This window comes from Brassica napus, chromosome A7 (assembly GCF_020379485.1).
Source record: "Brassica napus cultivar Da-Ae chromosome A7, Da-Ae, whole genome shotgun sequence".
Classification (NCBI taxonomy): Eukaryota; Viridiplantae; Streptophyta; class Magnoliopsida; order Brassicales; family Brassicaceae; genus Brassica; species Brassica napus.
Genome location: NC_063440.1, coordinates 12,810,702 through 12,834,359, shown reverse-complemented (window position 1 = coordinate 12,834,359; position 23,658 = coordinate 12,810,702). Strand labels below are relative to the sequence as shown.

At 36.6% G+C, this 23,658-nt stretch overlaps 7 protein-coding genes across 14 annotated transcripts; 6 read left to right on the top strand and 1 right to left on the bottom strand.

Moving 5' to 3' along the window:
* Nucleotides 1-431: 431 nt before the first annotated feature.
* Nucleotides 432-1,948, top strand: LOC106370128 (protein KRTCAP2 homolog). Its single transcript, XM_013810194.3, has 5 exons — nucleotides 432-722; nucleotides 807-984; nucleotides 1,099-1,150; nucleotides 1,478-1,544; nucleotides 1,672-1,948. Exons 2-5 carry the CDS (start codon nucleotides 823-825, stop codon nucleotides 1,754-1,756), a joined length of 366 nt encoding a protein of 121 aa, XP_013665648.1. The 5' UTR covers nucleotides 432-722; nucleotides 807-822; the 3' UTR covers nucleotides 1,757-1,948.
* Nucleotides 1,949-2,512: 564 nt separating this feature from the next.
* On the top strand, nucleotides 2,513-5,625 carry LOC106371068 (auxilin-related protein 2). The gene is made up of 9 exons (XM_013811091.3): nucleotides 2,513-3,251; nucleotides 3,348-3,547; nucleotides 3,614-3,834; nucleotides 3,929-4,046; nucleotides 4,131-4,228; nucleotides 4,338-4,403; nucleotides 4,617-4,706; nucleotides 4,781-4,957; nucleotides 5,254-5,625. The coding sequence occupies exons 1-9, from the start codon at nucleotides 2,710-2,712 to the stop codon at nucleotides 5,290-5,292; spliced, it is 1,551 nt and encodes a 516-aa protein (XP_013666545.2). The 5' UTR covers nucleotides 2,513-2,709; the 3' UTR covers nucleotides 5,293-5,625.
* A 2,732-nt stretch (nucleotides 5,626-8,357) lies between these two features.
* LOC106369458 lies at nucleotides 8,358-8,954 on the top strand. The gene has a single exon (XM_013809609.1). It carries the CDS (start codon nucleotides 8,358-8,360, stop codon nucleotides 8,952-8,954), a length of 597 nt encoding a protein of 198 aa, XP_013665063.1.
* Nucleotides 8,955-10,486: 1,532 nt separating this feature from the next.
* On the top strand, nucleotides 10,487-12,443 carry LOC106371069 (proteasome subunit beta type-3-A). 2 transcript variants are annotated; one of them, XM_048736775.1, is made up of 7 exons: nucleotides 10,487-10,689; nucleotides 10,777-10,958; nucleotides 11,036-11,143; nucleotides 11,231-11,320; nucleotides 11,633-11,717; nucleotides 12,021-12,115; nucleotides 12,208-12,443. In XM_048736775.1, exons 1-7 carry the CDS (start codon nucleotides 10,684-10,686, stop codon nucleotides 12,254-12,256), a joined length of 615 nt encoding a protein of 204 aa, XP_048592732.1. In that variant the 5' UTR covers nucleotides 10,487-10,683; the 3' UTR covers nucleotides 12,257-12,443. The 2 variants fall into 2 exon arrangements, with proteins under 2 accessions (XP_048592732.1, XP_013666547.1); XM_013811093.3 differs by lacking the exon at nucleotides 10,487-10,689 and having other exon boundaries at nucleotides 10,771-10,958.
* A 174-nt stretch (nucleotides 12,444-12,617) lies between these two features.
* LOC106369459 lies at nucleotides 12,618-13,654 on the top strand. Its single transcript, XM_048735518.1, has 2 exons — nucleotides 12,618-12,666; nucleotides 12,768-13,654. Exons 1-2 carry the CDS (start codon nucleotides 12,618-12,620, stop codon nucleotides 13,301-13,303), a joined length of 585 nt encoding a protein of 194 aa, XP_048591475.1. The 3' UTR covers nucleotides 13,304-13,654.
* Nucleotides 13,655-13,670: 16 nt separating this feature from the next.
* LOC106371070 (protein disulfide isomerase-like 1-1) lies at nucleotides 13,671-16,996 on the top strand. Its single transcript, XM_048736774.1, has 9 exons — nucleotides 13,671-13,880; nucleotides 14,008-14,038; nucleotides 14,114-14,392; nucleotides 15,166-15,351; nucleotides 15,438-15,563; nucleotides 15,787-15,924; nucleotides 16,015-16,252; nucleotides 16,332-16,444; nucleotides 16,546-16,996. The coding sequence occupies exons 1-9, from the start codon at nucleotides 13,711-13,713 to the stop codon at nucleotides 16,753-16,755; spliced, it is 1,491 nt and encodes a 496-aa protein (XP_048592731.1). The 5' UTR covers nucleotides 13,671-13,710; the 3' UTR covers nucleotides 16,756-16,996.
* A 2,521-nt stretch (nucleotides 16,997-19,517) lies between these two features.
* LOC106358186 lies at nucleotides 19,518-21,666 on the bottom strand. Of its 7 annotated transcripts, none has more exons than XR_007314921.1 (5): nucleotides 21,217-21,647; nucleotides 20,396-20,722; nucleotides 20,245-20,300; nucleotides 19,944-20,126; nucleotides 19,518-19,841 (listed from the first exon to the last, which is right to left on the bottom strand). XR_007314921.1 is itself a non-coding variant. In XM_013797935.3 (4 exons), exons 1-3 carry the CDS (start codon nucleotides 21,488-21,490, stop codon nucleotides 20,281-20,283), a joined length of 621 nt encoding a protein of 206 aa, XP_013653389.2. In that variant the 5' UTR covers nucleotides 21,491-21,647; the 3' UTR covers nucleotides 19,518-20,126; nucleotides 20,245-20,280. The 7 variants fall into 7 exon arrangements, 3 of the variants coding, with proteins under 3 accessions (XP_013653389.2, XP_022544529.2, XP_013653391.2); XR_007314922.1 differs by having other exon boundaries at nucleotides 20,248-20,300; XR_007314923.1 differs by having other exon boundaries at nucleotides 20,245-20,722; nucleotides 21,217-21,643.
* Nucleotides 21,667-23,658: the final 1,992 nt, after the last annotated feature.

Below are 23,658 nucleotides of genomic sequence, written 5' to 3'. Positions count from 1 at the left end.
AATTGTTAACATTGTATGAATTATGAATCCTATGAAGGCATCAGCGTTCCTGGAACATTTGGACTGAAGACACTGATAGATTGATCATGCTTTTCAACGTCCTCATCTCATTACTTTCTATTCAAAATCATAATATGTATAACCAAAACTTATGATACAAATAGTTCTTGGGATTCCATCCGAGTGGTGACCAGTACTGTAGGATTGACTCTATGGTTAGTCTTCTCAAAACGACATCCATCACTTTTTCCTTAAAAATTTGGAGATTCACCTGGTGACACTGAGGTTATAACATATTATGATGGGTATCAGACATGCAGGAGGCAAAAGCAACAGAGAGACAAGGATCACTGGGGATACCGCAGAGCTTAGTTTATTCATGTTTCCAACAAAGCAAAATCAATTAGATTTTGTAGTGTCAATCACAACCACCGAGGCAAACAAAAGCTAACAAAAGTGTACCTCTATTTCTTTTGACGTATCCATCATCAAAGCTAGATTCTTGAACAACACTCAAGTAGGAGGAAACAAATCATTTGTTTGTCTTGAACTCTTTAATCAAAACGAGAAAGTTTAGATGTAAAATAAAATCTCGGGAGTGAGGGTATTTCTGTAATACTCTTACTTTAGTATTACTCCGCCTCGTCGGTCGTCTTCTTCATTTTCCGTGAACCTGAGGAGAAGAGGGAAGCTCCGATCTATTAGGGTTATTTTCGTTCAAGGTAATCAATCACATTCTCCGATCATTCAAAAGGTTGTCGCTCTAGATTTTTTTCTTTCCTGAGAGGATGTTTCATTTCGCGAAGAGTTAAGGAGAAATCAATGGCGGCGGCGGGAGGTGGAAGATCGATGCTTGGATCCATGCTTCTGTTTACGGTGGTCCTCTCGCTTCAAGAAGTGTACAGAGGGAAATTAGCTTCTTCGGAGCTGTTCACGATCCTTGGAGGCTTCACTAGCTCCCTCCTCTTTCTCTTCTCTCTCACAGTAAGCTATCATCTTTGTCTATTTTGAAACTTGATCCAGTTCCAAAAATTTGAGATATTTGGTTTATTAAATTCCTGGACATTGTTGGGCCAATGTGATGTGATTAATTTGCAGTTCATAGGAAATCTCCAGGAGTCTTCTGGCACGAAGAGTAGCTGGGGTGCAGGTAGCTGTTTCTCTTTGACATGGACATTATTGATAAAATCAATTATCTGTTAAAAACACTTCTCTTTTCTGTTATCACTCTCTGTCTGGTTTGAGGACTTTTTGATTTCTTTAGTTCAGAGACTCAGATAATCCCCAAAATATTGCTTTTGAGTGTTTCAAGGGCATGTATGTAACCTTGTGAATCAATTCCAGGATGTGGGGAAGATTAGATATTTTAATTGATCTGTTTCTTTATTGTCATTTCTTAACTTATGCAAGAATAATCACTGTGAAAACTATGGCGTAAAGTTTGTTTGCTGATGAAAAGTTCGTTTATTTTTGGAAGTGGTTATTGCGGAGATCATAGCTCTTGTAGCTGCTAGCACGGTGCATCGAGTTTGTATTACAACCTGGTAAGACTGACACTAGTTCTTCTCAATATTCAACCGATGTTACTACTATTCCGCTACTCTCTCTCTCTCTCTCTAGCTAACAATTGTGGGTTGCTTTGCTTTGTTGTTCAATGTTTTGGGGTTGCAGCTTTTTGTTCTCTGCTGGGCTGTTATACGAGATGCACAAGATCTCTGGATACATGCTCTCTGAGTCAAAATCGAAAAGGCACTGAATGAATTAGAGAACAGGATAATGTGTTTAGCACTAAAAGAAGATTCAAGGATACTTCCAACTTCATGAACTAAAAAGACTTAGAATTTCTGCATCTTATGCTTGGTCGATTTTGTACTTGTGTTTATGACTCTATGTTCTTGGAGAAACTTAGTCAAATAATCATACTATAATATAATCTAGTTTTAAATTATGATCAGTACAAATTTTCAGAGTTTGGTTTCGTATTGGCCTTTTTACTCTCTCATAGCAGTACTGAAGTTGATTCACATATACAGTAGATGATTGCTAGATGCTAATCATAGTGGGTGGTGTTATCTAACTTTCTAAATGAATTGCCAGTCGAGAAAAAGAGAGTATTTCACGTAAATATATAGAAACATAAATGTTTATGATTATGTTTTCCCTTTTTCTATAAATAAATCCTGGAAATTTATTTCCTCCTTATCGCCTAGCTCACTGATAAATACAAGTTTTGAATTTCAAAAACAAATACATGAGATGTATAAAGAAAAAGAAAATGTAGGTGCATATGCGTACAAGCCAACTAAAAAAATTTCAAAGTGGGAATGTGACTGGATCATCAATTCATCATATAAGCAACAATTGAAATGATATTTTTTAATTAGTTACAGTGAAATCTTTTTGTTTTATCTAAAATCGAATATATATGTATATAAAAAGAAGAAGAGATATAAAAGGAAGGTGTGGGAATTTAAAAAAAGCAAAAAGAAGCCATCTGTATAGAGGACCCACCCACCCATCATTCGTCTTCGTCGGTGCCTCTCAGATTTTTTTCCCACACAGAGAAAAAAAAAAGTAGACGAGACGATTGTTTTTCTCTTATTCCTTATTATTATTCTCCGTCTCTGAGATCCCCTTTCAATATCCAGAGAATATCTCTCTCTCCCATCTTCACAGGGTTATCAATTTTGTGGAATCAATCTCTCGAAAATGGACGAGTTTGGTGTTCTAACGGAGCGTTACGGGATAAAGCCCCAAGGCAAATCTGCTCCCATGGCTGCCTCCAAGCGTCCTCCCACCACCACCCCTCAGAGCTTGAACAATCTCGGTGGTGTTAACCCCAAATCGACGTCGTATTCCTCCAATAAGGTATCTGTCAACGACGATTTCGATGTCTTTGGTGGTGGGTTGAACAAGCCTACTAACACCAAGTCTTCGTCTTTAAACGACGACGTTTTGATGTTCTCCACCAACTTTGGGATGAAGACATCTTCTTCTTCTTCTTCAGCGCGGGGTTTTGATGATGTTGATTTGTTTGGTGCTGTGCCTGTCTCTGTTGGTGTTGGAAATGATGATATATTTGGGGCCTTCTCTTCGTCTACGAAGCAAGATGCTGCTGGGGTTGATGATTTGCTGGGTGATATGGGTGGGTTTGGTCTTGAATCCAAGACCTGGAACCAGAGTAGTTCTGGGAAGAATGGTTTTGATGAGTTGATTCCTGGTTTTGGTGGGAGTTCTCAAACCACTAGCAGGTTTGTGTTCCAGTTTATCAAGCATTGATACCTCTGTCATGTATAGAATGTGTTTGAATTGATTCTTTTTTTTTTTGTTGTTGGTTTGTTTTTCAGCAAGACTAGTGCATCATCGAACTTTGCTGATGCTGACCCTTTTGTGGTTCTAGAATCAACTACCTCTGCAGCACGTTCTTCTTCGGGTCTGTTCGTGGATCCGCTTGATGAGTTTGCTGCTTCTGTCAGTTCTCAGGGGAAAAAACCATCAAATACAAAGCTCAAGCCTCCCCCTAAACCAACGCAAAAAGTCGACAGAGGTTACTTAATCTCTTTGATAACCTTAATTCACAGCTGTTGTTTACTGTATTCCTTCTTCTTGACAGTTAAGAGTTCTGGATTGTCTTCAATTGACGAGCTTGAAGACTTTGCCATGGGTAGTAGTACTATGCGACGTAGTGCCTCCGCCTCTGACACTGCTAGTAAATTCAGAGAAGCTGAAGATGCTGGAACAAAGAAACAACAGTTTGGTGCGGATGATCTTGACTCCTTTTTCAGCTCTGGGCATCGGTCCAGCAGTGTACCAAAATCACGGGCGACAACTGAAGTAGGAACCACTTTCAATATATGTTCCATTCTTTAAAATTAGAAAAAATGTGTATCCACATGTGTATCCTTAATACTTCTTTCTGCTGCAAAAGGCAACTCGAAAGCAAGCAGCAGTCAACGTGCCGAAAAAGACGCCTAATGGGGTTTCTAGTGCAAAGAAGCCACCTGCTCCAGCTAACCTGGTGGATGACTTTTCTGCACTTTTTGGAGGTTAGATGTCGTGGAAACATGCCTTTTTCAGTTATTGGCTACTGTGGTCTAACTTTCTTGGCAATGTTTCCTTCTTCTTCACAGGGGATCCTATATTTAGAGAATTTGAGGAAATCCCAGGGGAAAGTGATGAACGTAGAAAGGCTAGATGGGATCGTGAACAGAGAACAAAGAGCCGTGTGGTATGTGTGGTTGTTTTGGTTTTTGCTTTGAAACTTCTTGTGCAAACCTTGACTCGTAAATTTTGGTTCTAGATGATTTTACACTATTCAGTGCCTTTTCAAAATGTAGGCACAAGCTGTAGCTGATATGAATAACCGTGATCATCAATCTCGGATTGAACAAGAACAGAGAACTGTAAGCTATGCCTTCTCTTTACATTTCTCTTTTAATCTTTCAACAGTGCTTATATGTGGACAATGACGTTTTTTGGGATTTACAAATCTTCATTATGATAATGCTGTTCCTGTTATTGACATTTCCTCTAGTGATTTTGTTTTCAAAATCTACATAGTGTGTGTCTCCTTGTTGGTGTATTTGATGGCTTCCTTGTTGATCTTTGCTTTTCAGAGGATTTCTGAGGGTGTTGATGCTGAGATAAGGCGTTGGGCGACTGGGAAAGAAGGAAACATGCGTGCGCTGTTATCTTCCTTGCAAATCGTGAGTTTTAATGACGAGAACAAAAGTTGTAAATAAGTTCACTGAGTTCTGATTCTGTTTTTGAACGATGACAGGTACTCTGGCCTGGATGTGGTTGGGAAGCTGTTTCTCTGACAGATTTGATCACTTCTTCAGCAGTCAAGAAAGTCTATAGGAAGGCAACGCTGTATGTACATCCCGATAAAGTTCAGCAGAAAGGAGCCACCCTTGAACAAAAGTATATAGCCGAAAAGGTTTTTGACATTTTGAAGGTATTTTCTCACTGGATCTGAATGAGCATATCTCGCTAGAATCTAATTTAGACAAAAGTTGGCAGTCGAATTTTAGTTCCCCACCGGATCAATCGGTAAGAGTTTCATGGAACAATGTTCAAAAAAAAAAATAGTAACTAAACCAGCTTCTGCGTTACTAACACAGTGTTAGTAGTAATTGGAAGAAATCTGGTTTAGTTTATTATCTCTTGCAATAATCCACGAAGCTTACACTCAGCTTCAAGCAAGTATTTCTTATTTAATTGTTTAACTGAATGCAAAATTGCACTGAACAGGAAGCATGGAATAAGTTCAACAAAGAGGAACTCTCTTAAACCTCCCGAGTCTTTCGATTCAGAGGTTTGAGAAGAGTATGCTTCCAGTCTAGCAATGGTTGATTAAGAGGTAGAGGACACTTGAAGAGACTTAGTAGCTGTTTGTTTTTGTGTCTGTGTGCTCATCTCTATACATAATTAGTCTTTGAGTTTCCTGGAGTCTTTATCATTTTTTCTTCTCTCATTTTTCCTTTGAACAGTAGCTACCTTTGCATCTTTATATACACCCCAAAAAAAAACACATGGGGGATATTGTATAGCCCCCCAAAAAAAAAGAAAAACAATAGAGTTTGTTTTAGGGCAATTGTCAATAATAGCACCTTTTGAAGTTTATGTCTCAAAAATAGCATTAGAAGGAGAAAGTCACAAAAATGACATTCATTAAAAGTAAAATATCTCTAATACCCTTGGTTTAAAATTAAATAAACAAACAAAAATAAATAAAAATAAATAAAATAAAAATTAAAAAAATGAAAAAAAGATTTTTTTTTTTATAGTTTCAGATTATATGTTTTCAGATTCGAAATTTTTATAATTTTTTTTTCGAATTTTTTTTTTTTTTTCAAATTTTCTTTTTATAATTTAAAAATACTTTTTAAAACTGTTTTTAAAATTTTTATTTTTTATTTTAATATTTTTTTTTATAAAATTTTAAACCCTAATTCCAAAACCCCACCCCTTAACTCTAAACCCTAAGGTTTGGATTAATTAACCTAAAGGGTATAAGTGTATATTTACCTCTTTAATGAAACCTATTTTTGTGATTTTGAACCTTAAGTGCTACTTTGGGAATATAAACTTGGTTTGGTGCTATCCTAGTCTTTTTTCTGTTTGTTTTATATAAATATATATATCGAATGCTCTTATTATAGCTTGTAGCGTAGAGATGTTTCATCGATGTTTGACTTCATTCAACAAATCACAATGGATTATGAACCCATCTGTGAAAGACATGGTTAAATGAATCTTTGACCAGGAAAAAAAGAAGACATTTTTGAATCACAACAATTACAATCCTCAAGCTACAAAACAATTGTCATTCTCATTTCGTAAATATTTACCTAACTATGATAAGACCTGTATTGGTGAATTTATATGAAAATTATTTAAGAAATATTGTATGAAAAAACAAAATTTATATTTTTCATCGAATTAATATTTTTGGTCTTTAAATAATCTTAATTTTTTTTGTTAAGGTGATCTCATTTTAAAAAATATTTTAGGTCAAAAAATCACTTATCGCATAAGAATCTAACGTTTAGGCCAGAAAAATTCAGGCCTACTATTTGGTTACAATGAAACTATGTCAGCTCGGTTTTATATCATGATTTAGCAATTTAAAAGTTATTATAGTCATAATAAGTTTACGTTCACGTGCAAATCATATCTATCTTTAATATTTTTCTCATTTTTGTGTCGTTTTTTTTCTTTATTTTGGTTATTGCTCGATATAAATATTCATTTTTGAGTTTATTCTCATTTCGTTATTTTGTTTTGGCATGAGATTTAGAAAATGTTTAAAATTTAAAATTATTAAAGAGATACATACTTAGGTTAAGATATGCGCATTGTGCAGAATAAATATTTTATATTTATTACTTATTTTATGGTTTTCTGCATATTATGAAATAATAAAATAATAATAATTATATATTTATTAACTAAGAAATCAGTTACTATTATGTAATAAACTGGCGTGCATATATAAATCAAACAACCGCTCTTATTTATTTATTCACAATCATTTTAGGATAAATAAATCAAAACAATCAATATTATCTATCGTATATGATATATAATTAAATTTAAATAATACTAACATGGATATATAGTATATTTTTAATATGAATATTTATTAAATGAAGTTTCTACTCATATGAATTTATGATTATTTGCATATTTGTATAATAAATTTATACCAACGATTTTTTAAATGTGGAATGTTTAGTGGTTTCTATAATTTATAATCATTTTTAAAAAAACAATGAAGATTTCAAAATCAAAATATTAACTTTTCAATATATGTTAAACGCAAATATCAATATAAGTATGTATTTTCATATGATGTATAGTTTAATTTAAACGATATGACATAAACACCTATTAAAATAAAATTATTTATTCATATGATTTTATAATCATTGTATCTTATTATAGAAAAATTAAACCTTGATCGTAAATGTTTATGTGAGACTTTTAACAGTTTTACTAATTTATACTAGTTTTGAAAAATTCAAAATACAACATATACAAAAAAATCTAAATTTTTATTATATGATTAATGTAATTCTGTAATTATTTTAATAATAACTAAGTAAACAAAAATGATATAAAGTATACAGACTATTACCAAATCTTTATTATTTAAAATCATTAATTGTCATATATATTTTAATCATATTAGGTAATTCTGTATGTTTTATTTAAGGAAATAATATATAATAATTTCAATTTGATAAATGAATGATCCATAATAAACATACTATATAATATAATATTTTTAGCAATTTAATTTTGGACTAACAAAATTTTCAATTGATCTCAAACCGCCATGTAAACAAAATTAGCATTCTAATTACGTGACAACTCAGCATAATACTTTTTTAATTACTACAAACTACATGTTATAACATTTTAAATGTTTCTCTATTAATATATATGAGATATTGTATTATATAACAACAAAATATACAAATAATAAATGGTATAATATAATCTAGATATATACTTTTTGTAACCAGTATGTATAGTAATATATCATATTACTTTGAACAAATGAGATTTACCTCTTTAATATTTTACTGAGAGAGTGATCCTCCGAAAATGTGAATAAGATAAAAACGTAATTAGTTACGTAGATTCTCCATTATCCATGTAAAAAGAAGGTTTTTGATACATATCCAATCTAATATAGAAAACATTAGTAATACCATAAATAAATCCATTGAATCTTTTATAGTTTCACATAAAACTGTCTGAACGCTGAAGTATAAGTAGGGGTTGTTGTAATATCCTTCAAACAAATCAGAGAGAAACGTTCTTTGTGTGTGTGTGTTTCTATGTCAATGGTTGAATTAGATGGTGAAGGTCCTTTCAAGAGACCCGGAGCAGTGCCTTTTAGCTGGGAGATCCGACCCGGTATACCCAAGACCCGAACCCAGCCCGATGACGATAGTCCCACTCTCCTTAAACCTCCCAAGAAACTTTCTACTCTCCGAATAACAAAACTTCCACCGTCTCTGTCGTCTTCTCCCGCAGTCTCTCCCTTTGCTCCTCCTCCTTCTTTCAAGCTCCAACCGCGTCAAGATTCCCGCTCTACAGGACCACCACCGACTCCATATTGGCGATGTTCATCAGCTCGAGCTACAACACACGACTCCGGTACTGCTACTGCTTGGGGCCGGTGGAGTCTTCTCAAGCCATTGCTTCGGTTCAAGAAGAGTAAGACCCGCGACGTAAAAAACAATACCAGTTTGGATTCGATGACGACGTCATCATCGGAATCTGACGTTTTCTATGACGCAGAAACGAAGTTGTTTTCGTCATCGGAGGAGGAGTGGTCGTCATTGTCTTCGTCTTTTCGTGTGAAACGTAACGAGTCTGATTTAAGCACTTCTGGGAAACGAATCATACTAATGATGGAACGTGACCGCCTCGATTAGGATGTAGTACTCTAGTTGTGGTTTAAGCGCATCAGTTATATATAATTCTCTTATGCAAAGAGAGAGAAAAACTTGAATAAAACTTTGAAGTGTTTATTTCATTTTTTTTCACTTAAGGTCTGCAATTGCTACTACAATATCCTATTTATGCGAGTTTGACTCCGTTTAGACTGATGGTGATACGGTCGGTCTTTCAGCTCGATCCAGTTTATCAATAAATGAATATATAAAACCGAATCAATTCTTTAGTTCGGGTTTAGTCTTTTATTATGATTTCGATTCAGTTAAATTGTTTTAACGGGGCATTCCGACTCTGATTATCCCTGGGCATTGGGATATTCGGGTAGACACTGTTCGGTTCTGTGTATATTGGATAAATAATTCTTATATCCAATAAGTATTTATGATGTTTCGGTTTAGTTTCGTTCGATTTCGAGTACCCGTAATGTATAAATCATATATATATAATATTAGTTAGTATGTTATTTTAAGTGGTATAGTGATTACATGTTTATTCATCAATTCAACCAGAATTCAAATCACTAAAGTGTCAGTTTTGTAAGTATTTATTCTTTTAATATAAGAGAATACACAGAAGATAATATAGTCTGGTGGTAATAATCTTGTCACTCTTCTTCCTCTCAATCCGAGTTGAGTGGAATTTATGACATCTATACTATTAAAGCAGAATCTTTCTTAGGATTATACCTCCGACTTTTTAAAAAAATTACAAAACATACCATTACTTTTTTAATACATTTAATGATCTACAGAAATTTAAAACCCATTCGATAGGTCCAAATTGAACCATTGTTAACCCCTTAGGCCATTTTGTTTAAAATATATTTAGTGAAAATCATTAAAAAGATTATTTTATTTTTTATACAGGGATTATATATTTAAGAGATAAACAAATATATTAACCCATTATGCCAATTTGTGTAAAATATCTATACTTAAAATCATAAAAAGCCCGTTTTATTTTTATTGAGATTATACATTTAAGAAATAAACAAATTAATATATGTGATATATTTAATAATTAAACAAACAACGGATTTGCAGTCCTATATGTGTAAACACAATTTTACTAATAACAAATAAATTACATTACAATTTATAAAAATAAAAACCATATTAGATAATAAACTATTCAAACACATACTCACACTAATTAGAATTACAATTTTTAAAAATAAAACCATATTAGATAATAAAATATTGAAACACATCCTTATCTAATTAGAAATAATATTAAAATTGAAAAATGACATTTTAATAGATAGAATACCCGTCCTTTTAAAGAGCGGGTCAGTATCTAGTTTTATTTTATATTAGAAAGCTAAAGTTTGTTTTTTCACATATTCGGATACCGTACGGTTCTCGGTTCAGTTTTGGTTATTTGGATATAGAAATATAGGCACCATCCGGGTATTCGAGGGTTTAGCCCGGTTTTGCTTTCGGATAATTCGGTTCGAAAAATTTTTTCGGTTCCGTTTTTTTCTTGCCGAGAAACTAACTCTGATACATCAAAAGATTGGTTGTATTGGGTTTATACAATTAGCAGCCCATGGGCCTGTAGAAGGCCCAAAGAGTAACTCGGCTGGAGTTTCTTCCAAGCCACCGTCAACTTTACTTTCTCTCTCTCTCCTCCTCCGTCTTCTCAGATTTCTCCTCCGTTCTCCTCGAAAAAGCTCCAAACTTCACTCCCACAAACCCTAATCTTCCGATGTCGGTAAGTTGGATTGAATTTCATAAACACTCACTCTTGTTCTTATCCCGTCATCAGTCATTGATGCGTGACTAATTGATGTCGATGCAGATCTTCGAGTACAATGGAAGTGCGGTCGTAGCTATGGTGGGGAAGAACTGCTTCGCCATCGCCAGTGATCGAAGGCTCGGTGTGCAGCTTCAGACAATCGCCACCGATTTCCAGAGAATCTCCAAGATCCACGATCGCGTCTTCATCGGCCTCTCTGGTCTCGCCACCGATGTCCAGACACTGTAAGAAAGCATTCAGATGTTTGTTTGTTTGTTTTTTGAACTTATTGAGATTTTTTCTTTTGGGGTGGGGAGGGAAGGTACCAGCGCTTGGTGTTTCGTCATAAGCTGTACCAGCTTCGTGAAGAGAGAGACATGAAGCCTGAAACTTTCGCTAGTCTCGTCTCTGCCATTCTTTACGAGAAGAGGTCTGTCGCTTGCCTGCTTTGTCAAGTCGAATTTTGATGTTTGGTTAGGATTGAGATTTGATTAGTACTTGGGGTGTTTTGTTTCAGATTTGGTCCTTACTTATGCCAACCAGTGATTGCTGGATTGGGGGAAGATGACAAGCCTTTCATCTGCACCATGGACTCCATTGGAGCCAAGTAAGCTCGTCTCCTTTCCTTTGTTGCTTCTCTGATCGTAGGGATGTAGTTTCCCTTCTTCAGTGCCATTTAGCTTGGTTAGTCTAGTGTGTTTCGATGGAGCATTTGTTTTTGTTGGAGTTGTGTCTAATGATTCATAAGCGAGTCGGGAATGTTCATGATTCCTCATGTTGTTTGTTATTTTTATCGGTTTCTTTTGTGTTGGCTGTTTCGGGAATGAGTTTTCCATTACTCTTGCATTTCGTTTGTTTCTTGATATAATGGCTTGCTGTACATGTTGTAATACTTGTGGTTATACTGTAAAAATGCCAGGGAGTTGGCTAAAGATTTCGTTGTATCTGGAACTGCTTCAGAATCACTGTATGGAGCCTGCGAAGCAATGTACAAGCCTGATATGGTTTGTCTACTATCAACTTTATCATCTCTTGTTTTATTACCGAACCCCTTCCATGCAAATTCTTAAGTGGTCCACAGTTAAGTTTGGTAGATTAAGGTTCTTTGTTAGCTTATATGAATTTAGAATCTTGAATTATTGTGAAAAATCAGGGTGCGTAATGCCATTAGGAATCACAGTAGCAATTAATTTTCGCTTGTATATCTTCAATTGGTTCTCAAGTGTTCAAAAGTTGTATCTTGTTAGCCATCCTCCATTGTTACTAGTGTATCAAGACTCTAGTATAACAAAATTGGAATTTATCAGGAAGCGGAGGAGCTGTTTGAGACGATATCGCAAGCACTTCTCTCGTCAGTTGACCGTGATTGTCTGAGTGGTTGGGGAGGCCATGTCTACGTTGTGTAAGTTCTCAATAAGTTTCTTCTTTTTGTCCCACACAGTTTTTTGCTATCCCAAATTACTTAAACATACTTTCTTGGTGATATTGTTGCAGAACACCGACTGAGATTAAAGAAAGGATCCTAAAGGGAAGGATGGATTAATCTAATCCATCAACATCATCATCTGCTTCTATCCAAGTTGTTGTCTTTTCTCTGTTAACCGGTTTAAAGTAGAATACCCATCACATCCCGGTTAATTCATAGAACCATTCCTTCTCTGAGATTGTGGATGAAGTTTGATTTTCTCCTCTTTGGATATTTTATTAGAGTTAACGCCTGTACTGTACTCCTTGGTTTCTATTTTCATTTTATTTTTGCAATAATTAAAATATCGTGAAAATAATTAAAACAGAGGAAACTACCAGATATAAAGCAGTTACAGTGGCTTTCTATATAAGTTCTTGTCCTAATTGGATCGGCTTGTTATGTCTGTTAATAATACAAATCTGAAGTTGGTGTTGTGATGGACTCGTTCTTCACCGGTTTCTTTCATTCTCTCGGCAACTTCTTTGGTTTTCCTTTTGACTTTCTATCTGGAAAATATTGCAGGTAACTTTCCAAAACCCAGAGATTATATTCTTCAAAAGTTTATCGATTCTTTAACTTGGAACAGTTTTGGTTTGTCCATCACCGTGGGATGTGTTATGCTACGTAGAGAATTTCTGCGTGGCTAGTCTCGCCAAAGCTGCCTTAGTCCTAATCGTAGCCTACTTGTTTCTCTTTGGTTTCTGGCATTGTATCATACACAGTTTCTGCAGACTCCTCTGGGCTCTAGTCTCTTGTTGGTTCTACATTCTTAGCTATTGCTACACTTTCTTCTGCTATGATCTGCTACACACCAAACGCAGAAGAAGACGCAGAAACCACAGGTATACTGAGGGTGCTTATAGTGATGATGGGTCGTTCAGATACCATAGATCGAGACGAGAAGTGAGAAAAGAAGAGCGTCTTAGAAAGTCTCTAAGACCGAGGAGCCATCGTGTTAGAGTTGGTGTGAGGAAAGACCATCGTTCTTCTGACTCGGGTTTGAGCCAACATGCTGGCGATGTTGGTCAGGTTCATGGTATTAGAGTGAGCAGAGAGTCTAAATGCGCACGGAAAGGTTCAAAACGAAGAGGTCGAGTTCACCATGGTCCTCGCAGAGCATGAAAAAATATCCTTAATAATTCCACTATCATTTGATAATATCTTGAGACCAATAATGCAAAATGCTAGGTTTAATCTTTGCTAATTTCACTTGAGTAAGATCAGTCCGACCAAACCAGCCTTGTACGTGGGATCAGGCAGTGCTGTCGTGTAGTAGAGAGGGCAGAGCATGTTCAAGGTGACGCACCCGTTGCAAGGTTTTGACGGATATATATATCTCATTTGATCCCATCCCATTGTTCACGTGATTATACTGTATTAACCAAACTATGGTGTTTCAAAAAAAAAAAACCAAACTATGACAGCGTAACATCGAATGATTGATCGCCACGTGGATACGCGACCATTTAGCTGATAAATAAATATCTCCCAAAGCTTTCCCCCATAGAGCTCGCTCACAGAGATCAATAATGGCTGCGATGAGGAGGGGATACGTGTTGTTCTCGATCCTCGCGTTGTCGCTACTCACTTCCTCAGTAAGAAGCGAGACGAAGGAGTTCGTGCTGACCTTGGATCACTCCAACTTCACCGATACCATCAACAAGCACCACTTCATCGTCGTCGAGTTCTACGCCCCTTGGTATTGATCTTCTGCTCATTCAAACCTTTTTCTGAGATATGCGATTCGATGGATCTGAGTTTTATCATACGGATTTGTCTTTGAACGATTCGATCTATGATATGGTATTTGATATTTGCTTCTTCAGGTGTGGACACTGCAAGCAGCTAGCTCCTGAGGTAAATTACAACTTCTTCTTCTTCTTCATGATTTGCATGTCAATTTGTCTTATTCATGTTATTTTTGTTTCACAGTACGAGAAGGCTGCGTCGGAGCTGAGCAGTAACGTCCCTCCCGTGGTTCTTGCTAAGATTGATGCAAGTGAGGAGACTAACAAAGAGTTTGCAACCAAGTACGAGGTTCAGGGTTTCCCTACTATCAAGATCTTCAGAAACGGAGGCAAAGCTGTTCAGGAATACAAAGGACCTCGTGAAGCTGACGGTATTGTTTCTTACTTGAAGAAACAAAGTGGACCCGCTTCTTTTGAGATCAAGTCGGGTGATGATGTTGTTGGTGACAAGAAGGTTGTGGTGGTAAGTGTCACACCCTAAGCAGCCCCGGGACCGGGACGGGGACCGGAAACTGGGACGGGAGCGGGGACGGGAAACGTCAAACTTAAAATTTGTAGATACGGGTACGTCATAGAAACGGCGACTATATTATAAGAAAATATAAAAATATCCATAAGTCTGAAACATAAGTTTTAACAGAAGCAAGAAGAAGGTAAAGAAAATGCTTACGTGTTTTGTTGCTTGTGATATAAACAACAAAGAGACAAGAAGGGAAGGAAAGTGCTTATGTGTTCTGTTGCTGATATATCAGCAGAGAGAGAATGGTCGGGACTTTAGTTTCAAAGAGAAAGAAGAAGATGGACGTGCAAGAGACTGAGAGTGGAAGAATCGAAGAGACATAGACTATTATTTTTTTTAATTACAACTTTTGATCTTTTCAAAATTAATAGAATAAACACATTAAACATTTAAAACATATATGGTTTGATTTTTTACACTTTTTATAACACAAAACTTCATGGATACGTCTATTTTTTTTTGCAGAAACGTTTCCGGAACGTCTCCTTCTCTGCCCAAGCCCGTACCCGACGATTCTTGACGTCCCGGGTTCACCTCACACATATTGGGGACGTTTCCTATGCGTACCCGAGACGTCCCCGTCCCCCCGACGAACCCGATACGTGAGACGGCACCAAGTTGGAGTACCCGTGCAACCTAGGTCACACCACACGCACATTCCTTTTTCATCTGTGTATATAATAGGCAAGTAACGTATGTTGTTTCTGCTGCTCTAGGTTGGAGTTTTCCCTAAATTAGCTGGCTCTGAGTTTGATTCTTTCTTGGCCACTGCTGAGAAACTGCGCTCTGACTATGATTTTGCACATACCTCTGATGCTAAGCTTCTTCCTCGTGGAGAGTCTGTGACAGGACCTGTTGTCAGGCTGTTCAAACCCTTCGATGAGCTGTTTGTTGATTCCAAGGTACAAGAGTTAAAAGCTTTTCTCTTTGTATGTAACATGGATGAGTGGTCCTGTTGTATATATTTGATTTTCTTCTGTTCATCCAGGATTTTGATGGAGAAGCTTTGGAGAAGTTTGTCAAAGAATCGAGCATTCCGCTTATCACCGTCTTTGACAAGGATCCAAACAACCACCCTTATGTTATCAAATTCTTTGACAGCCCTAACACTAAGGTATCACTCATAGATCTTAATCCCATCATGATATCACTAAAATGATGGATTCATGTTTTGCCTTTATTTCCTGTGTATAAGTATGCATGTTTCTTTTATAGATTGACTGAGATGAGCTGATGCGTATTAGTTATTGTCATAGAATATGCCATATTAGCTCAATGATCCTGTAATTCCCAAACCGTGTATTGGTTTTGATGGTGCGTAATATTTTGAGTTTCAGGCGATGTTTTTCATTAACTTCACCGGAGAATCAGCTGAGACTCTTAAATCAAAGTACCGTGAAGTTGCTACATCCAACAAGGGACAGGGTCTTAGCTTCCTTCTCGGTGATGCTGAGAACAGCCAAGGCGCATTCCAGGTTACTCTTGCTCGGCTATCTATCTCCCAACCGCTTCATCCCTTTTCAATTTCAAAATGCTAATTCTGAATTTTGTGAAAACAATAACAGTACTTTGGACTCGAAGAGAGCCAAGTTCCTCTCATCATCATCCAAACTGCTGACGACAAGAAGTACCTGAAAACAAATGTGGAGGTTGACCAGATTGGTTCATGGATCAAGGACTTCAAGGATGGAAAAGTGTCCCCTCACAAAAAATCTCAACCTGTCCCAACCGAAAGCAACGAGCCAGTGAAGGTTGTTGTTGGTGAGAGCCTTGACGACATGGTCTTCAACTCTGGAAAGAACGGTGAGTTACATTACATTATTAAATGCTGGTAGGTAAAGAAACACATGAATCAGTTTTGTTTCCTCTCCTTTACTTGCAGTGTTGCTTGAGTTCTATGCACCATGGTGTGGACACTGCCAAAAGCTTGTTCCAATCTTGGACGAAGTGGCTGTGTCATACCAAAGCGATCCAAGTGTTGTCATAGCTAAGCTAGTAAGTCACTTTCTTTTCCCCTTTCACCACACTGAAAGGTTATTCATTTATCAAATCCATGGTTTTATCTTACCGGGTTCTTCCTCTTTTCACTTGTCTAGGATGCAACTGCAAACGACTTCCCACGTGATACCTTCGATGTGAAGGGATTCCCAACCATTTACTTCAGATCAGCGAGCGGAAACGTTGTCCTGTACGAAGGAGACAGGACAAAGGAAGACTTTATAAGCTTCATCGACAAGAACAAGGACACAGCTGGAGAGCCTAAGACGGAGGAGAAGACAGCTGAGGCCACTAAAGACGAGCTCTGAAAAGGAGAAGCGTGTTCCGTCTCTTAGCTGCTAGCCTAGTTTGGTAGTTTTGAGGAAAATACACAGAAGACCACACTTCTTAGCGAATGTTTCTTTGTCTATTAGTTTTTTTTTTATATGCAAAATTTTCTAAACAATAACCGAATAACGCCTGCCTCTTTTCTTGATTTTTGGTTAATTGTTCGTTTTTGACCTCTGTCCTCTTTTTATATTATGGGTCATGCTGGTTCATATTTTCAAAGAGATCGTGCACATTTGAATTGATGTGAATATGTTCTCTTGTGATGTAGGTTGACCAATCGGTCTTGAACTTACCTCCGGAGAAAATGGATTAGTTTGTCACTGGCTAAAAAAGACAGCAACGTCTCATGTACAAAAAAAAAATGTATCGTATGAATGATTTTTCACGTTTTATTTTATTATTTTTTATACAATAATAGTGTTTGTTACAAACAAATTGTGACATTATGGGATTTTGTTGTTTGCTACACCTACACAGGCGAGAAAAAACTTGATAAAGTAGTGACTGTGTTTATGTGTTCTACTGATTAAAAGGAGATTCCGTACAACCCAGTAACTTCGTAAAATGCTAGATTTGAGGATCTTGGAATTCTCTGAGTGAACCAGATACTTTCAAGACGGGTTACTGAGGAAGAAATGTTTCCTGCAAGTGGGGACGATGGATAAGGAGTTCATAAGAAGGCTTAGCCAAAGGTTTAGAGGATGTTCGATCATGCTGATACTTTGCATATGACCAACGTGTGCTGCAATAAGCCGCCATTTCCCTTTGGTATCTGATCTTCCACATTTTGTGGACCAAGCTCATTAATTTAGGCCCCGTCGTGGGACTTTGAAGCCCAATGAGAGTTTCTCATATTGATACAAATGTAATGAATAACAAAGATATATAACGTATAAACAGGCATAGATAGTCAGGACAGGATAAGTGTCTAGTTGAAGTAGTTCCAACTATTATTTATACGTCATGTTCTTAGTTCAAGACTTCGAAATTTGAATCCCACATGTTGTTGTCACTTAAGAATCATGACTAACGTTTAAATATATATAATGACCATGCACTCATATCGGTTATTACGCGTAACATCTCAATTATCCAAACCATCTCAACCGCGCGTTTGTATATTGTAAATTCAACTCCATGCCATTATGGTATTATACGATTCGTATAGGCGCTGTAAATTCGTGTCCAATATATATGCAGACCAATGGGGCTCACCGCTCACGTCCTCATCAAGTATATGTGTATCGGCCATCGAGGTTCTTTGCTAAAACTAGAAATAATATGTCAGATCACTTGTGTAACGCTCCGACTGTCCACCGCTAATGGAACATCCACACCCGCTCTCTCGGTCCATGGGCCCCTTGCCATTCGACGAATAGTGCATTAATTTTTCAAGGCCCGTAAGTATTGTTTACTGATCCTGCAATCACCACATGATCTTTCTACGTGCTTTAGTCTCACTCACACGATATCGTGAATCATTTTCCGATAGGTCACCCATCTTTCCAGTATTCCAGCTTAAGCACGTTTAACTCTGGAGTTCTAAACGGATGTGTGCCGTAAAAGGTAAGCGCACTTTGGTGACATAGGTAACAAGTCAACTCTCTTAAGCCTTTTCACATATACCAAAAATCGGGATGTTGGAATTCACTCCCACTAACAAAGCGCAACGCCCCCGTTTTGCACCATGACATATCTCAAAACACCTCTCGGATCAGAACCAAGATGGTTAACCAGCTCTGATACCATTTATAACGCCCGACTTCCTACGGCTAATGAGCCACCACGTCCGTTCACGATAGGCCCCAAAGAGAGGAATTAATGGGCCTCTCACGCCCACTCACTCGGCCCGTGGACTCCATCTCATCCAACGGTGGTGCATTAATTTTCCATGTCTCGAAATCATTGTTTACTGATTCTGCAATTACCACATATTTTTTTCTCATGCTTTGGTTTCACTCACACAGTATCGCAAATCACTTTTTGATAAGTAACCCATACTTACACTACTCTAGCTTAAGCATGTTTAATCTTATAGTTTTAAACGGATGTGTGACAGAAAATTGTAAACACATATTAGTGACATAGATAGAAAATCAATTTTGTTAAACCCTTTTATATACTATAAATCGGGATGGTACTTCCTGATTGATCATAATTAGGCGCGGCCCTTGGCATTGGCATGTGCCCAAAGTGAATTTTTACTTACCCACTTATTTTTGCGAAATTTTAGTTAGACATTGTGCCGACCTGATCATAATCACCACAATTCGGTTAGTCATTCAATAATATATTTTTTTTCAAAAAGAATCATTCAATAATTTAATTTCTAGTTTCCTCCTTGTACCCAGTTTTGGTGGATTCTTTGCATGGTTTCCTAGAAGGCTAGAACTTGTTTTCAAGTTCATATCTGAATAAAAAGGAGCACATTGATAAAACTCCTGACTTATTACTCGATCGTTTTTGATAATAGTTTCATAAAAAAATCAAAAAAAAGGACGCATGAAAAAGCAGATAAAAGTACACAAAACAAACATATGTCAAGTCGTCGTTAAACTAACCTAAAAATTAGGTTATCTCTCGCATCAGTCTTACCACATTGATAAAACTTATATAATTTCTCCGGAGGAGTCACATTGATTTCCTAACTTTTGCTTGAACTTAGAAAAACACTAAAGCAACCTTTTCTTTTCATTGAGTGGTCACCTCAGGTCCTCAACACACACAATAAAGGGTCATCTATCAAAATCAACTCTGTCAAATGATTCTACTATTGATTTCACATTTAAACCTACTTCTTTTCTAATCAAAAAGAACTTGGCAAAACTAATATGCCATGATAATTCTACAGCATAAAACTATGCTATGCTATTTGTCAAAAAATTCTTTTAATCTAGGATTTGGATATATACAATGTATATAAAAGAGACAACTACAAGACAATGTGAATGGGGGCAAGGCTTTGGGGTCCATATTCTGTGCCACAATGTTTCCCGCTATTGTGAACAACCTAACATGGACTCTTCTTCTTGCATTACAACTTGTACTACTCTCCTTTATTTTCCTTTATAAAATATGAAAAAAGGAAATTAAGGTGATGAGCACTCAAAGTCATACAAGAATTCTGAGAATCCCATGCAAATTTATATATTCTAAAGCAACTCACTTTTTTTGTTTTTCTTCTCTCTTTAGCTTCCTTTCTTTATTTTTTTCTTCAAAAACTCTCTTTTGTCACTTTGAAAATAATGATAAAAGGCTATCTTGACCCTTCTCCACATCTTTTAATGGCTTTATCAGATTCAGACCACATGCCAAGAAAGAAGTATGGTCCAGAGCAAGCCTCTTGTCCCTATGCATATATAATGTTTTATGTAATTTACAAATTTATATCATAAACTTTAGTTAATTCAATAATATACTATATGAATGTTTCAATCAATTCGAATCCATGTAGTATCATTACTTACAACAACAACAACAAAAAACTTCCACGTACTTCTTCTTTAAACAGACGCATCAATCACTGAAACAACGACCAAACCAAAATCAAAATAATAGAAAAGTATTTGGTTTTAGGTGTAGAATTTAATATGAAGCGAGAAAATAATTAACTTTTACTTTTCTTGGACTTCCTTCTGGTTAAGGTCCTCACCATCCAGCCCTGTTTCCTCACTTTGGTTCCTTCGACCTTGGATGATGATGATGCCACGTGGCAAAAAGACGTGGACGATCCCGATCTAAGTTTAATGACGTGGAAAAGATGACCAATACGTTTGCGCCACTTAAGCGATGACTTGGGACTGTTGTACTCTACAATGCTCGTTATAGGGGATTGTTGTGTCTTACATGTTGAGTTTGTGTTGTTGTCTACACAGACCTTTGACACCGTTTTTCTCTCCCACGATGCATTTCCATCGTTTCCGAATTTTATCGATATAAAAGAATCTGGGACCCCCAAAAATAAATTAAATTTAAATAATTATTAATTTGTAGAATAATTAAGTTTTAATATACATTATATGCACGTATTTCTAAAGAAAAACTGTCTAACAGAAATACATATGGTCTTACAGAAATATTTATATTATAAAGTTCAAAATTCAACTTCAGAATATAAAAGTGTACTGATGATATTAATATTAATTACCAATAAATATTGTGTGGGGAGAGATAATGAAAATCTTCTTTTTGGAAACTACAAAGAAAAATTCCGTTTACGATAAAAAGGAACGGTCCAATTGGAGTTAGATCTTTTTTTTAGAACATATTGGAATTAGATCTTGAGGTATGAGGCTTTTAGAGTTAATTATATTAAGATATACTAGAATTTATATATATATATATATATATATATATATATTTGTATGAAGTATATATAAATCGTTTGTAATACTGTATATGTACGAGAACATATATATATAGGGTATATAATTGTGCACCTTCTTGGCTCGTGGAAACGTCAAGATCGGAGGAGGGATGGAATTTCCGATGGAGACGGAGATCGAGGCGACTGAGAAGAGAGCTCAAGGCGAAGATCTTAGGGAGACTACCAATGATTGGTGAAGATGACAAGTGTTTAGTTCGCGATGATCTCTGCTTTGAAGCTAAAACAAGAAGCCTCTCGTTCAAACAGAAGGGACAAACTCCAACATATTTTTCCTTTGGATGGAAATAACAATATGGTGAGCTATCATCTTTGTACATATCCATCATCACGACCAAAGAGAGAGAAGATATAGAGTGAGTGTAAGATTCGTAACAAATGAGATGGACTTAGGTCTGAAATTGAAGCTTTAATATATATATAAAATATTTAATATTATTTCCAAGTAGATAAGCCTTTTTAGTTGCCCGGAAGAAAAAGAAAAGAAAAAGAAAAAGACAAGCCTTTTAGTTATGATATGATTCATTAAATTTAAAATACTGTATAAATCCGAGGTGTTTTTTTTTATTAAACAACTGAAAGAATATGCCAAACAACATCCTATATTCTTGGATCCGATTGTGTATATCACTAGATTAGAGGAACTGATAAACAAACTATTGTATATATAAATTATGTTCCGTAAATTTACAACTCAAGGAAATACATAAGTTTTCATGGTATCAGACCTATAAGCTCTTGAGACTTTTCCTCCTCATCTTATTGTTCTCTCTGTCTTTCTTAAATCTCTCATTTTTTTCCTTTCTATCTTCATAACTCTGCAAAAAAGGCGGCTCTAAACAACAATATGCTTGAGCGAGATTTTGGTGTCACAAATATCAAATCTCACATGTCCCTGATTTTAGATTTTTCTTGGATCTGATTATGTATATCGCTAGATTAGAAGAACTGATAAACAAACTGTTGTATATATAGATTATGATATGTACATTTACAACTCAAGAAAATACATAAGTTTTCACCCAACTAGGATGGTTACAACCAAAGAGAAAGCTGATTTTGCTACTGCATCAGCCACTCCATTGAAGTTTCGGAAAATAAAATTACAAGAGATAACATCAAAGTAAGACAAGTAGTGATAGATATTAAACATGATACCGAAAAGTTCCGACTGAATCCACCATTCTTCAATAGCTTGATGAGTGATAGAGAATCAGAGAGAACTGCCAGGAATCGGACGTTGAGTAGACGACAGTAGCTATCGCAAGACGGACATCAATGGCTTCAGCCATGAGTGCTGATGATACATGATTGAGAGACTCACAAAGGTTTGGTAGGGTGATGGTAGTCTTACCCGAAAAGATGCCTCCAATGTTGCAGTGCCTAGACTTGGCATCCCAAGCTGCATCCACATTGCAGAGACATCCTCGTATCTCGACACAACTAAGAATAGTAAAGGTGATGTGACACCAAGATGCTGAGCCTTTGAACAGTACATAGAGCGAATAATCTGTTGAGCAATATTCTAGTCTAAAGTCTGACGGTGCCACACATGAGAAGCAACGATACAAAACCGATGATAATAGGAAAGTTGAAGTTGGTTTCAACAGTGGTGATAATCAAGATCTGAAACCACAATTTAGTTGAAGATCTGCAATTTAACATTAAGTATTCCACTCTGGAAAAAGTTAGAAAGATCTGAAACCAAGAAGCAATAGGCAGCGAACACTCTATAGCAGAGTAGAAGGAAGTAATATGCAACGAACACTCTATAGCAGAGTAGAAAAATACAAGAGACATAAAGATGTAGCCAAAGGACACATAGTCCATCAGTACATTACCAACTAAAGCTCGAATCACCCACACATCTAGCATTGCATCCCATACAAAAGAATAGGGGTAACCAGAGAGTAAGGAGCTAAGGTGAACCTGGACATCTATAAGCGAATGGATTAACAGAAGGCATGAACAAGAGCTGTGAGAAGACCCATTCCCGAGCTGACAAGGATACGACCTGTATACCACATGAAAAGAACGCTGACAAAGAGACAAGATGTATACCTACAGGAAAAGAATGCCAGCATCACCATCACTGAGCTTACTTGACACCCTTGAAAGATTAAGCTTTAGATCTAGGATTTGAGGAGCTTGTGGAGAAGATCTGGAAGAAGTAGCGAAGATTTGAAGAAGAACGAGGCTGACGGAGGCGTCTGGAGGTTCTGGTGACTTGACGGGAGAAAGAGTTTCAACTGGAAAGTGCTTGTTCGGCGGCAGATCTGGAGGAGGACTGGGCTATGAAGGAGGAGGAAGAGCTGTCACCATCATCTTCAAGGAGGAGGAGCAGTGGTGCATCAAGCCAAGGAATGACGTCGGCAGATCTGGAGACACGACGGATGAGTAGTCACCATCATGGCCATAGAGAGGAACACATCTGAAGAGCGACAAGGTTGGAGCTGGGGAGATTCATCGGAACAGCTCCTTGGATAACGTGCCAAAG